Consider the following 14777-nt stretch of genomic DNA (forward strand, 5'->3'; position numbering starts at 1 on the left):
CTTTTAAAAAGGGATTTATATAACAGTATCCAGGGCATTATTGCCAATTACACTGGGAGTTTTCCACTGTGTACAAACATGTAAATGAAAGTAAACAATATGCTTTGGGTCTCTAGTTATAAGCTCAGAGATATGCATCCAAATCAAGCAACCTAATCTTATAAAATGTTCTCAACAACTGTGCACCTAATTCACACGTGCACTTACCATGACTGTGTGTGAATTACAACCATTTATTTACTGTTACTTGTTTTCTGAGCATTTGTGTCTTATCACTGAGCATAACTAGGTGCACAATTACAAGCATTTCATAGATTTACGTCATTAGATTTTTAATTACTGGAGGGGCAGGTTGGTATTTGCTACCTGAAAATCTTAGGAGTCAAACTTGGCAAGTTGCTGTGATTTGTATTGCCAGGGCAAAGATGTGATTAATAACAGTCAATTGGTGCGTATTTATACTGTAGAAATAAATCCAAGAAGGTGAGATAAAATTATCCGTTACAAGCAATCATCTGTACAGTGAGAAAATAGCCATTTGGGGCATCACCGGCATCTAATTGGAACACTAAGGTGAAACGTATAAACACATAAGCAAGTAGAAACAGCACAGAACGGTTAACAGTTGTGTTTTCTGTCCTTGCATGTTCAACTGAAGCATCAGTGAAGTCTTCTGGTTTTCTTACCTCCACAGTGTTTCTATGGGCGCTGAATGTCACACATGCTACAGAAAGCAGTGTTTTCTGTGTGCTGATCTCCACGCTCTCAGAACTGAGTATGCAATCACTGTACTTTCAAGCACCTTGGACTGAATCATCAGTCATTGCAAAGTGGAGACGGGTCATTTTCAGTCACCGGCCCTTTGCTCAGAATGTTTCAAGGTGTGGCGAACTCATAGAAGTCTTGTCAAAAAAACTATGTCAAAGAAAAAAAACAAAACCGAAGCGCACCAAAATATAAAACCTAACCCCCCCAAGCCCGGTCCCAGGCTGCTGCAGGTTGTGCCTCCCCACTGCTGGGGTTCTGCTGCCATCCCGTGGCGGCCCGGCCGCGGCACCCGGTGCTCGCCCCTGCGCGGCTGCGGGGGGCACCCAAAATCAGCTCCCGAGTCTTCCCGCTCTCCTCGCAAGGCTCTCGGTGACCTGCTGTCCCCTCTGCGTGGTTTGCCGCTACCAGTCTTGGTGTGATTTCTGCTTGATGAACCTCAGGGACAAGTAGTACAACAGGAGGAAGCTGCACACGATGGCGACGAGGACGAGGTAGCTGATGTAGAGAGGGTGGGAGTCCAGGTCCAGAGACTGGATCACCTGCAACCGTACGTAACGCGAAATTAGCAGCGGAGACGAAATTTTCCACGCTGAACGTGTGAAGTGTGTTTTACGTGTGAACTGCCCTGGCCCCTGCAGTCCCTGCCCTCGGTTTCCAGCTGGATGTGACTTCTTGGGGGTGGTTTGAAAGCTGGTTACAGCTGCACTATGTCACCATGTCCAGGGAGTGCAGCGTGTTGGAGGAATATAGCTTTGCTCCTGAACAACTGCAGCAAACACATACTCAGGGCTTGTGCAGAAAACAGTTGCCCTTTTTTCCTTATTTTTTCTTTCTTTAGTTTTTCTCTTCCACTAAGAAGAAAGATATGAAAGGAGTGACTGCTGCAGGGTCAAATTTAAAACATACCAACTGCTAAGCAACTTCACACATTGATTTAGTGCTTGCCAAATTTGAGACCTACAGCATCTACTTAAATATGATGGGCATATAGATATCATTCTAATTAGTTCTCAAACGTTTATAACACGTTTGTTAGTGACTTACAAGTTTCCCCGGTATTTGAAATGTAGTGTTTCCAATGGTCATGTCATATGTGATGTCGTTGAACTGAATTTGCACCATGCTTTGAAAGCTCCATCTGAGGAAAGAGATTTTTGAAATCCAAAATGGAACTGGAAAAAAATAGCGGAAAAAAAGAAATTGGTATACATACAGAAAACTTACTTGGGACCTCAAAACTGCTGTGTTGCTGCCAAATACAGCAGGTTTGTCTAATATCTTGGCAATGAGAGGCTGCAACCATATAATTTTTATTGGATGAAAGTGTAAATGTACCTTGTATTATTACATGGAGATGGAAAATTAGGAGAGTGCTAATACCCATCTCTATCAAATTTTTACCAAATAAGTCTCACTGGAGCTCAACGTTCATCTACCAGATATAATTTTTTTACTGAAAAATCTAGCAACTTTTAAGAATTGAGCCTTTCACTAGTGCTTTTTTGACCAAGCCTATTCTTACCTCATTTTCAGATGGAGAAACAGATATAAAATGAATGATCTGACTCCACCATCACCGCTCAGGAAGATAATTGCAGAGGTAGGAATAAATCTCAGTTTACACACACCAGACTCACTCAGCCTCCCAACCACCAGCTGCTGATGAAAGCCATTGATGTTTTGCTGTGGAGGGGTGGTGGGAGCTTCATCTTACCTGTCCAGAGGCTTTCCAGGCTTATCACAAAGCCACCACTCAAGTAGAACGATGTGAAGAGGACGTTGCCGAAGAAGGCCGAGAGCTGCAGTGTCGGCAGCAGCGCTGCCACCCAAAGTGCCATCGTGCGGGCACTGTACACAGCCAGCCACACTGAGAGGAAGTTCAGCAGGAAGTGTTCTGGCTTGGGAACGAGGTTTGCCAGCCAGTAGATGGGAAATGCGTAAATTATAACAAAAGCACAGTGCTCTGGGAGCTCCCCCAAAACCTGTTCAGGAAGGGGAAACAAACATACAAACAAACAAACAAGAGAGAATGAATAAGTCAAATACAAATCAAATTATGGAACCATCAGAGGTGCACCTCAATGCATTTATGGACTGTTTATAAAAACTACAGGAAATGCTCCCTGAGGATGCAATCACCTCCCTGCCAGGTGATGTCAGTGACATGCAAAACCAATCTGCAACAAAAATTAAAATCCTCACTATTTTTTTCTCCAGTTGTGACAATTCCTAAGCTAATTTTTAAACGGAGAGGATTCTTCTTACAGATTAGTTGTCTTTTTTCTTTTTCAGTTATAATTTTGGCAGTTTCTAAGAATTGAAGACACTTTCTCTGAGAACGGGTGTGCTTGATAAGAGTGGTACTGTTACTGGCTCATCACAACTGTATGTTTTGTCCAAATTGGGTTGAACCAAGTGTGAGACCAAACTCGAGATAAATTTGGCTATTGGTCACTTCCTCACTTTGTCCCAGAGGCAGTCCAGTTAGTAACTACTTAACTCACTATAAAACAAAAACATGCTTGAGATTTTCTCAAATGTCTAAATCTACATATAGAGAGTATTATGATTATTTCTTCTGAAGAGGGTTGCTGCTATCCTCTAATACTAAGGTTGTAACAAAGTACTTCGATTTCTCTATGAATAATGTGCAATCTCTGTGACACAATGCAAAGAATATTTTTCTCTGGCAACCACTAATAAGCATTTAAAATCTTGTGCAGAAATGGAAACCTAAATTACAGATGCCATGGCAGGCAGAACTCATCTAACAGTGGCAACATCACAAAGAAGGGATGATTCTAAACCGTTGTAAAAAAAAAGAGAATGTAATTTTTAAAAATTACTAATTCATTTCCAGAAACCTGGGCTCTTAATGCACGTAGTACAGTTGTTTGTCTCTGACCTGTACAGGTCCAAACAACTACTGGAAATGTCACATTTAGCATTTTGTCATTTCGGTTTTACCTTTGCTTTAGCATTTAATATGAATGGGTTTTTTTTACAGATCAAGACATAATCAGCTTTCAAAGATGCTTCAGCTAATGAAACGTGCAGGTATGTATAGCTGTCTGAACTCCCCAAATCTGAGTTTGAGAATTCTCAAATTTTAGCCAAACAACCCAGTGAAAGGTTCCTATTTGGCTTATCTGGGGTGAGATCTCAGCCATGACTTACAGCAACAGATCTAAAGTAGCGTGAGGTTTAATCCATTAGTGCCAAGGAAGCAAGAAGGATAGCCTTAGCTGGCAGACACAAAACAACAAAGTCTGATATTAATGTGATCATTTATACAACATGTTTTGTTTGTGGTTTTTAATGTTAAAGTCATCTGTGTGTATTTTCTGGCAACAAAATCAATTACCTTAGCAAAGAAGTATGGGCTAACAGAATACATTCCATCTTCCAAGTCATTATAAAGCATAGCTCTTTCTGAATGACCTGCGGGGTTCAAACAAACAAATGGATTTCATCCTAGGGTTGCATTAAGAAGTGTGATTTTTTTTTTTTAATTGATTTAGGAATTTTCTGATTTTGATTACTTATAAGATTTAAAAGAAAACTGACACTTACATTTGGCAATAACATCCAATATCACTGTGAATGGGATTAGTGCACCTATCATGTACAGCAATGCTGTTGTGTCACGAATAGAGAGTCTGTTTTTCTCATGGCCGTAGTACAAAAATCCAATTAATAATGACATGAAAAGGGCCTCAAATCCATGGATTAATAACATTGAAAGATCTCTGAAGTCATTGGAAACTTGACGACTAGGAAAACAGCAACATTGACCATAAGGTATTGTACTTACTAATGCCAGTTATTTTTAGATATATTTCTCTGCTAAAAACAATTTGTAGAACTTGCTGACTTTGAGTAGGACGGAACTTGGGCTATCTGATTCTAATCTAAGGATTTTAACTAATCAAAGCTATTTACTGCCTGTAGCCACCCAAGTATTTCAGGTCTGAAATGCTGAAAGCTTGAAGGAAGGTATTGGGGGTGGGATGGTTTGATTTCAGAGATGCAGAAGCAATTACCTCATTTATAGAAGTTCCTCTGTTAAGGACCTGTGACATATACTAACAACAACTGATACTGGTAGTGATGGTCTACATGTATTAAGCCAGTTGATCACGTTTCTTTTGAGTACACTAGCATGAGACCCAACTGCAGCACTCATCTGTACTGGGTATGATCAGTGAAGCATCCTGGCTTCAAATCCGAGGCAGAGGTGTGAGGATGGCAACACCTGAGCCCGCCATGGGCTTGCCGAGGGTTGAGTCACCATGCTGTGGCATGGAGATTGGGATGGCCGTACCCAAATCTGGGACGCGCGTTCCTGAGCCTGGAAGCTCCTGACACTGCTGTGAGCTGTAGGTGGCTGTGGCTGGAAGGAGCTCTGGGGCAGAATGGTGGGGCTGTCCCTCTGTCTGCTGTCCTGCTCAGGGGGCAACACCTCTGCTCTGCGGCGTGCTTGGGCCTAGCACTAACTGTGCACTTTCAGCATGCACTCGGTTCTCATTTTGTCCTTCTTTCTTATGCTTTAAAATTCAAATGGGCATGATACGTAACTGTTTAAGCTGGAAATGAGGTTACCTTAGTAACGTAGTGAACTGCTTGAAGACTCCTGGTAACTGATCACTTGAAGGGTAAGGCATGTTGATTGCCTCTTCTGAATTTACAAAGGACCTGCCCAAAATAAAAGAGACAAAAATAAAAATTTATTAAAAAGTTAAAAATAAAGAAATTGGCACAGGCTGTTGCCATTACTCCAGATCTGCTATACGACACTCTTTTCTTTACCTTTGCTTGCTGAATGTGGTTGAAACATTGTCTTTTTCGGTAACTTTCCATAAGAAATCATCAAAATCTTTGACTTTTTCTAGGAACAAGTTGGCAAGAGTATTTGCTCTTTTTCGGCTTTCCATCTCCTTCTCTGCAGTCCGTTTATCAATACTGGTTAAATCAACTGCAAGACATTATTTGACATGAGTCCATATTCTACAGGTGTGGTAACTTTAGGATATGTTTGGAATCAGAGATTTCATCGTGAACAGACCGTACAACCTGTGTGCATGCATTAAGCTACAATGGTTAGAAGTTTATCAGTTACTTTAGGTAATTAGAGAAGGACAGATTGTTAAAGTGTATTTTGTCTTGGGAGATGTTTCTTATTTAGTCATTCAGTTAATCACTGAGCACTTTCATAATTGATTATTATAATATTGTAAACAACTACGTCAGATTTCTCAAAAATTATTAGTGGCTTGAAAGGGGTGCTGAGAACGAACAGTTTGAATTTTTCTCCTGGCATATAGGCATTGACAGTCTGTTGCATTACTTAAATCACACATTTTTTCTGCATCTGCAAAATGACAGTTATCCTTTTTGTATCTTACAGAGGTGCTGTAAACTTTACTTGATACTGAGAAAGCCCAAGAAGAGTATTATCTGAGGACAACATAGTAGCAGCAACAATAGTTGACTTAGCGTTATTTTTTTATTTAACAAAATTATTTTTAAAAAGATCTAAACTTACAGTAGTATTCTCCAATTCTGACCTTCAGTGTGGAGTGGCAATACCTGACATTTTGCAGATGCTTTCTAAGAGAACTGTTGCTTCACATTTTGTAACTCCTCATGTTGGGCTGATCATCTCTGTTCAGCCACTCTCCCGCAGGAGTGCCTCAGAAATGAGCTGCAACCTGCCCTCCCTCTTGCCTTCTGCCGTAGTTTCCTGTTTCTCCATCAGACACACAGCCAGCACCAGGTGCTCCTTCATGCTGTAGCATCCTCTATCATACTGTCTATACTGTCCCACTTCCACCTTCCTGCTGCCATATTTGTCTTGTCTTCTTAGAGGTACTGACTCTGTGCATACTGCTAAATGATCTTCCGTGTGCCTTTCTCGTCCCTCCCCACCTCCCTGTCACAGGAGTTTGTGTTTAGCACAGGCTGCAGCTACAAGTTTCCCCAGGACTGCCTCATATTCTCCATTCCCACCTGGGGGTGCTGTGAGCCTGCCCCAAGGCAGAGAACTGCTCTGAACCGTGCTGGTGACAAAGGTCTTTTTGTAGGGCTGGACACCAAGGTTAATTTCTGGTTTATCTCTGCTCAGCTGATGTGAGCTGACACTGCCTGCCACATTGGCACAGCTGAGGAGGTTCCTCCAGAGCGTGGAAGTTCATGGCTGTACGAGGCTTTCCAGCCAAATTGAGTGCAAACACGTAAGGGCTGGAACTGAACTCTGTGGTAAGAAAGTACAGCCATTAGATTAACAGTACCAGATTCCCTTCGCATGTTGCAAAAAACAGAAGAGGAATGGATTTGGAACCACATAATTAACTTTGTGAAGAGGAATAAAAGGATTGCTGTTCTGGGTTTGATTTTTCTCCCTTTCAATATGCTCTGTTGGGCAGCGCTCGTCTTTCCCAATTACTGGATATGTATTATTCCTCACCCTGGGAAACTAGCTTCCCACATTTCTTGATCTTAAAGTCAGAGAACTAGCTACAGAAAGCAATTATCAGTTTATCCCGGTCTTTCTCAGTGAGGCTAAAGGTTTCAACCAGCTAAAATGTGGGAATAAGTGTGCTAAGCATGTGGAAGAGTTGCTACACCTAGCAGGATTAGAAGGACGATTATTTGAAATTGATTTTGTCCGTACTGGCAAATAAGGATCCTATTAAAATCTGGACTTGCTGCAGTATTGATTTGAGTTCAGCTATAAGGCATTTCTAAGGCAGTTATGGTCAATAAAAATCAATGTTAGCTGATACACTTAAGAAAGTGAATGACTTCCAGTAACCTTTTTTTATGGCAGTGCTTGATACTAACCGTAGAAATCTGCAGGATTGCTGAACTGTGGGCAGGGATAGCCTAGTTCTGTGAAGTACTGGACCATGTCTCTAGCTGTTCCAGAATAGACAGTGACTCCAGAAGTCATCAGAAGAACTAAATCGAACAGTTGGAAGATATCTGATCGGGGCTGATGAAGTGAAAGGAGAACTAATCTGTTTCCTCTGGCCAGTCTGGATAATGTTATCACAAGGTTATGTGCAGTAAAACTGTCCAGTCCAGATGTGGGTTCATCGAGTATGAGTATTCCTGCCAAAGACAATAAGTTAGCTGTAGAAAGCAGCATGTTTGATTTGGAAAATAGATTGTAAGTCAAATGGTGCTAGTGCATGAAATCTCAGGGACATATTCACAGAATCACAGAACAGCTGGGGTTGGAAGTGACCTCTGGAGATCATCCAGACCAACCCACCTGCTAAAGCAGGTTCACCCACACAGATTACACAGGAATGTGTCCAAGCGGTTTTTTTTTTTCCCGTTTTTTCATGTCCAAAGTGTATTTCATACCAGCATCACATAGTATTCAACAATGGCAATTTCTTCCCCTATCTTAACCGGACACAATGACCAGGAGTAATTATTTTAAATCTTATCTTGCTCCCACTGGAAACAAGAAATTATTTTTCATTGGGGTGCAGATTCAGATTCTTCTCTGCAGTTTTGCACTACCTGTACTAATATCAGGTACACAAATATTAATTAATAGAGTAGTACTAGTTTTGTATCCTGCCTACTGAAATATTTTAACTTAAATGCTCAAGTGTTTAAACCGCTTGCATTATTCATGTGCAAATACTCATACAGTATTCATTTAGATCGTGCCTCTTTCTCCCAACCTGTGCTCTATTTTGCACCCATTTGCACATAAAATATGAAGAGATATGCATGCATTTGGATTTTTTAAATTTGTTTCTTTTGCAATTGGTTGTTACAAACTTGCAACTGTTTTATTACTTTGAAGTGTTTGTGTTATTATAGAACTTAATGGCCTCAATCATCACAAGGCAGTGTCTGTACACAGGCGTGGTTTCTGTGCTGAGGAGTGTAACACATTTGAAATGTAAAGAAAACTTTATTTATTTTTCTTAAAACTGATTATTTTTTTAACTTCAGTGCCAGCACATCTATTCCTGACCATCACTTCTTAGAAAAAAAAGACTTATGCTTTCTCCATAATTACAAAACTATAACTTTATACAAGCAAAAAATTCTCAGATCCATTTCCCAGTGGGAAATCTTGCTCAACAAGAGGGTCAACCAAGATTAGTAGTGCTTTTGAGGTATCTATCTATCTATCTATCTATCTATCTATCTATCTATCTATCTATCCATCTATCCATCTATCTATCTATGTATAGATATGAGCAGGTAGGGGATTCAATCCTGCAAAATCAGCTGCAGATTTAGCCTTGTGTTTTGCTTCTACTGAAGACAATTGGAAATTTCTAGTTCACCTGCAGCTTGAGCCACCCACGTCAGTGAGTTGCACAAGACTGCAAGGACTGATGATGCAGCCAAGAAAATGACCTTCCCTGTTACCATTGCACATATAATTGAGCTGTGTGGGAGGAAAGTAAAACAATCCCAATGTTAGTGTGGGCCTTCCCAAGTAACTTGTGGCAGGCGACAAGATAAAAAACAAACCTTGTACTGATACGCATGAGCCAGAGCACTGCTGTCAAGGTGAATTCAGGTGACTTTCAGTAATCTGTGTGATGTTGGTTCTAAAGAGGGGTGGGTGAAGCCTCCCATAGGGCTCTGCCTAGCTCTGTCACTGCCCCTGTCCTCATTTACTGCCCCATTCATCTCCCCTGTGTTCTGTGGTGGGCACAAGGAAGGTGTCGGGGTTTTACTCACCTGGGTTCCAGAGCAGCTGCACACCGATGCTCACTCTCCGCCTCTCGCCTCCCGAAATGCCGCGGAGGTACTCGTTCCCTACCCTGGTGTTCGCACACTGACACAAGCGGAGTTCTGCTATAACATCTTCTACCTGGGGGGATTCAAAGGATAACAGAGATAAAGCAAGAGTTTATTTGCACATTTGTGTGTAGATAAAGCTGAAAATATGATTAATGTGGTTAAAATTCATCTGCATATTTCAGTGCTATCTGATAAATATACACTTGAAAACAAATCTTGATTTTTAGAGATAACATTCAAAAAGGCTCAGTGATCAGCAGTTCTTTCAGCCTCTCTAATGCTTTCTCTAGATTTTCATTCTTTATGAGACTTGGAGCAATAGCTGTTTTCTATCTTGAAAGAAGAAAAAGGTTTATAATTCATAATCTGCATTTTAAAATGCCAGATTAGCTGTTCTGACACCAAACACACAGGATCTCTTGGATAATTCCCATCAAACACATTTTTGACAACTTTATTTTTTTCTAGCAGCTTAATTACCCTTTTTTTCCTTTGTGAGTCCGAAAAATACTTTGGAAGGCGCAGTTTGGCAACGAACAACAGTGTTTCTCTGACAGTCAGGTGGGGGAGCAGTCGGTCATCCTGCCGCACGTGTGCTATGCATTTCTTAACAAGCTGGGGAGTGCTGGGTTTGTTATTGATCATGATTTGACCGGACTTTATTTTGCCTCCCTGATCCCGGCAGGTTATCACGTCAAGCAAGGATGTCTTGCCACCAGCTGGAAAAATAAAAATGGAAAACCAGATTAATTTCCAAGGGATCATTTTGAAATTTTTCGTTCCTTAACGTCTTTTCCCCACCCCTTCCTGAAGCTTTTCCAAAGCCACAGAGACAGAATGGGCTTGAAAGAAAATATCAACTACAAGCTCATGTTCAGCAAATCTCTCTCCTCTGGAATGGAGTAAGTGGCTTTAACCTTGGTCACTTCTCAGCAGAACTGGGTGGCTGGACATTGAGGATAGCTCCATGAACTCAAGAAGCACCATCTCTTTGTCCTCTTGTTACCTCTCTTTCACGTCTGTAACACAGGTGAGAGATGGGATCCTGTGCTGCCTGTAGGGCTGGCAACTAAATGCTTGGCAAGAACTTTGCTTGGTAGAGGGAACTGCGAATTCAGAAATGGCAACTGGAGCAGCTGAATGACTAAGGCGCTGACTGATTGCACAGACAATACGAATCTTAATCATGATTGAAATAAAAATTATTATGACTTAAATAAGACAAAAAGTCAATTAAGAAAAGCTGGCTCATACTCAGAGGTAAGAAAAGTAAAACAATGAAAACAAAACCTGATTTGGAATTAAATAGCAAATGGATGTTTCCTTTTTTCTGTATGATACTGTATGTAAACATACAGAGCTCTCTTATTATTATTAGATGTCATTTATTTCTAATCTCCCTGTTGAAAGATTAACTCCATGCTTATTTCTTAATATATACATTTTAAGGAAGGAACCCACCCATCTGTAAACCACGTATTGCTCTATTTAAGAGTGACATATTGATTGTCATTGACAATGTGAAACCCATCAGCAGTTTAATCCATTTCACAAAGGCATTTGATGAAATAGATGACAAACATCTTTTAAAAATAGTTTGACTAGTTTGCTGAAAGGGGATTGTGCTCAGTGTATGTTACCTTACAATGGTGCTGTATCTATAACTCAGGAAGTTATTTCATCCCAAGCTTTTCGTTTTACTATTGGGAGAATCTTTAAGGTACAACTTCAATTACATTAAGAATATGTGCTAAGAAAAAAAATCCCATGAAAATGGGGAAGAAAATCCTCTTTTGTAGAAACAAAGTTAAAACTTCTCTGGCAAATATGCCTTGCCTTCAAGGGAGGGCATCTTCACTGAATCACTGAGCTAACCTGGTGTAATTGTTTGGTGGAGCCACAGAATGGGTTTTTTACCTCCAAAGTATGCGTACATTTTACTTCAATTTTAACAGGTCACGTGTCTACTTCTCATCCCTCTAGATGGGCTTAGACTCAACTAACCACCCTGGAGAAGATTAAACCGGACCCACCAGAAAGTGAAAAAGAAAAACATAAAAGAGGTAAGAAAGAAGAGACACAGTTTAAAGCCAAATGAAAGAGGAACTTTCTTTTCTTCTCAGTAAGTTTCTCTTAATTAATCCAAATATGATATCATATCCTGTTAGAACTGTTTAAATCCAAAGGGAATTCCTGCTTATGGCTTTGCAAATTGCCGTGGATCTTTCTCATGGGGCCTGGACTCATTTGTCAGCTGTGTTACCCAGTAAGATCTGCAATTGGCCTGTTGTGAACCTAAGCCATGAAACTGATCCAGGTCCAGCAGAGCTGGGACCGCAGGTCACAGTTAGAACACCACCCCACTACACCTCAGGAAACAGAGAGCAAATATGTACAAGTCATAACAAAAGTGGGTTTGGAAATATATTTTTACCCCAGTATCACTCCTTGTTTCCTCACACACCGTAAAGAACGTGTTTCTAACGTATTACCAATGGTTGTTTCTCAACTAGATTTTGCCAATCAAAAGACTGCAGACTGTTGCCCTTGGGTGTGTACATTTTATCTGAGAGTCAGTCAAATAATGAAATTTGATTGCTCTTACCAGTACTTCCTATAATAGCTAGCATCTGACCACTTTGAACTTTTAAATTCAGATTCTGGATTATTGACACATAAGAATCGGGATCTGATTTCCAGGTCCAGGGCATTTTCATCTGCATGAGGTTTTCATACCACGGAATCTGGGACGCCACGTTAACCTAACAAAGAAAGAAACGAGTCTCTTCAATTAACACAATAAACTAGATAGCAGTAAATGTCTTCAAAGTTATAATGTTACAAACAGATAAAATGTTAAAATAACGTTAATCTTCAGAAACATACGGAAGAAAGTTCTTTTACAGCCAAGTATGGTTTTTATGCTTTGCTTCTTATTCTGTTAATCACTAGAGCTCACTCTATACTCTGTTACTTTGGTCATTTATTGCTATTGTAAATTTTAAATGTTTAAAAATTTTAATATAATTTGAAATGACACAAAACTGAAGATCGTGAAATTACTTCAGATGCCATGGTGACACAAAGGGAGAAGAAAAATTTCACTGATCCCCTGAAATTCCCCTTGTTTGTCATTCTCTCTTTGTCTCTTTCTGCATACTCACTCTTGCCAGCAAGGGCCCCCGCCATCCCTAGCAGTACAGAAAGTCCATCTGCCCCAGCCCTCAGAGGAATAAATAGGTTCAAGACTGAGAAAAAACACAGCCTAGAAACAGACCTTTTTTCCTGTCTTATCCCCTAGATTTATCAGATATATTGCAGCCCAGAGCATGACTCTGCTCACAAAACTTCTCTGTATTTGTGCAACAGTTATGAGAACATAGTGTTGTGAACTTCAAATTTAGCTTTTAAAATGCCCCGCATATAGAAATAGGTGATGCTGGCTAGGCTCTCTGCTGGAGGAAAGTTTATAAAATACAGCTTTTACCTGGTAGTTGAGTTCTTTGACCTCAAGAATGTTTGATTTTCCGCTGTATGTGAAATACAGACTGTTGTCTTCTTCAGAGCAAAAAATTGTATCCTGGGCCTTGGTCTGGAAGAGTTATTAGGTTAATTACAACAGTTAATTACAAAAGTGCTGTTAAAATTTGAGTTCAGAAACGGTGAAGTACAAAGAGAAATATATTTTATGGGATGTAGCAGTATTGTTGATGAGTTACAAAAGTCTGAAGGTTTGAAATGAGTTATCTGTTAATCAGTGTGAAGCACGCTTTATTCCAGTGGCACGTGTGAGGGTCAAACGTGCTGTGCTATGCTCTTCAACTTGCTTTTAGTTTAAATGGGATCACTTTCAAAAGGGAGATAAGTTTTATGCCACTATAAAGAGATTGGTCTCTATTTATATTTTTGAGGAAAAAATGTACTGCTTCAGCAATGTTAGTCTACTGGATCAAGATGGTGCATATGAAATTAATAAGTTATGGCAGCTGAAATTTAAGGTTCACTGAAGTATGTCCATTATTGAATTCCACAAGGACTTGTTAATTTGGAGGTTTTATGAACAAGTAGGTGCACAACCACGAGTACAGTCTCTTGTTCTCCTCTTTTGTCTTTTAAAGTCACACTTTGTCAACTAGAACTTGGTTTTTCTGAGATATGAATTAAAAGAAGAGTCTTTACGTGGTTTGGTTAACCTTTTGCATATAGCTGCAATTAAGAAATCTTTGCTGAGGCAGCTTTCTGGCTTTAGGTTTAATTCTGTGTGCATGCCTGTAGTTTTACTCCAGACAGCCATATCTCTCCCAGAGCCTTGTGCTTTCCTGCAAGTCGAAGACTCATTTCCTAGCCAAGGCAAATGTACCTGCTCCCTGCATAGCGGACCCTATCCATGCCTGTGGTGTCTTTAACAGATGGTGACCACAACATTTGTGTGCAACCTCCTACTCTCACAGCAGATGAGGCTCATTAATCTTTTTGGTGTAGATACACAGTGGAAAGCAGCATGACACCAAACAGTCTGAAAAGCCGTGTTAAAACCTTCCAAGCTCGCCCTGCTGCCAACGCACTCTGTGCTCTAGCTTATGTTAAACTTAATTAAGAGAAAAAAAAACAAAACAAAAAAACCCAAACCAAACAGGTGGTCCCCAGCAAATGTGGGGAGCTGGTTTTACAGCCCAAAGGTGAGTCCTGGGAAAGCCAGTCCAGGCCACACTCAGGGACTTTCTGCTCCATCCACATATTTGAAGATCCCGTCCCTCAGCCCCACCACCACAGCATCTGAGCGCAGTTTGCATGGCACTGGCTTCATCCCCAGTGTGCTCTTTTTGGGGGGTGAGGACATTTTAGAGCCCCGTTTCAGAGCTGAAGCAGGTAAGGGCTGGCCGAGCCCGTTGGGTCCCCCCTGCTCCCCACAGCTCTCACTCACCGGCAAGTCCTCACACGCTGCCTGGCTCCAGCCAGCACCTTCCAGAGAGGTGTTTTCACTGGCTTCCTTCATGTTGGCAGTGGAAGGTTTCCCTCCCTGTGGTGGTTTGGTTATGGGCTCTTTGAAAGCTGTGGAAATCCTTCTCTTGGTCTGGAGCTCAGCGCTTGCCCGCTGCCCTCACTGCAACACCATTCCTCTTGGCGTGCTGTGTGTTTGTGGCTGGCGTGACCCCGTGGACAGGGAAATACTCCCCTCCTCTAGGACTGTGACAGCCCAGGTTAAAGGTACATCAGATAGCGTC

At 40.9% G+C, this 14777-nt stretch overlaps 2 protein-coding genes across 3 annotated transcripts in view; one reads left to right on the forward strand and one right to left on the reverse strand.

The window, feature by feature from the left end:
• Nucleotides 1-212: 212 nt before the first annotated feature.
• Nucleotides 213-14725, reverse strand: ABCG8 (ATP binding cassette subfamily G member 8). Its single transcript, XM_021300176.2, has 13 exons — nucleotides 14477-14725; nucleotides 13040-13144; nucleotides 12158-12314; nucleotides 10033-10271; nucleotides 9490-9622; nucleotides 7612-7881; nucleotides 5578-5743; nucleotides 5371-5463; nucleotides 4342-4541; nucleotides 4133-4209; nucleotides 2483-2750; nucleotides 1813-1940; nucleotides 213-1307 (listed from the first exon to the last, which is right to left on the reverse strand). Exons 1-13 carry the CDS (start codon nucleotides 14546-14548, stop codon nucleotides 1170-1172), a joined length of 2046 nt encoding a protein of 681 aa, XP_021155851.2. The 5' UTR covers nucleotides 14549-14725; the 3' UTR covers nucleotides 213-1169.
• Nucleotides 1112-14777, forward strand: part of ABCG5 (ATP binding cassette subfamily G member 5) — a 30148-nt gene continuing 16482 nt past the window's right edge. The window contains exons 1-5 of one of the 2 annotated variants that reach the window (XM_065058302.1): nucleotides 1112-1315; nucleotides 2302-2368; nucleotides 3776-3825; nucleotides 10238-10812; nucleotides 11536-11615. The gene's annotated coding sequence lies outside the window, so the exon portion shown is untranslated. Of the gene's footprint in view, nucleotides 1316-2301; nucleotides 2369-3775; nucleotides 3826-10237; nucleotides 10813-11385; nucleotides 11616-14777 lie in introns of those variants that run through there. The other variant, XM_065058303.1, reaches the window with a different exon arrangement.

The sequence above is a fragment of the Columba livia genome, chromosome 3, assembly GCF_036013475.1.
Source record: "Columba livia isolate bColLiv1 breed racing homer chromosome 3, bColLiv1.pat.W.v2, whole genome shotgun sequence".
Taxonomy (NCBI): Eukaryota; Metazoa; Chordata; class Aves; order Columbiformes; family Columbidae; genus Columba; species Columba livia.

Bases quoted from the DNA above. Each gene is read 5' to 3' on its own strand.
- ABCG8 (XM_021300176.2), bottom strand. From the start codon at position 14,548: ATGAAGGAAGCCAGTGAAAACACCTCTCTGGAAGGTGCTGGCTGGAGC. The intron at 7,882-9,489 runs GTGAGTAAAACC...TGTCTTTGGCAG, and splicing joins GCAGCTGCTCTGGAACCCAG to GAATACTCATACTCGATGAA. The intron at 5,464-5,577 runs GTAAAGAAAAGA...TATTTTGGGCAG, and splicing joins ACCACATTCAGCAAGCAAAG to GTCCTTTGTAAATTCAGAAG.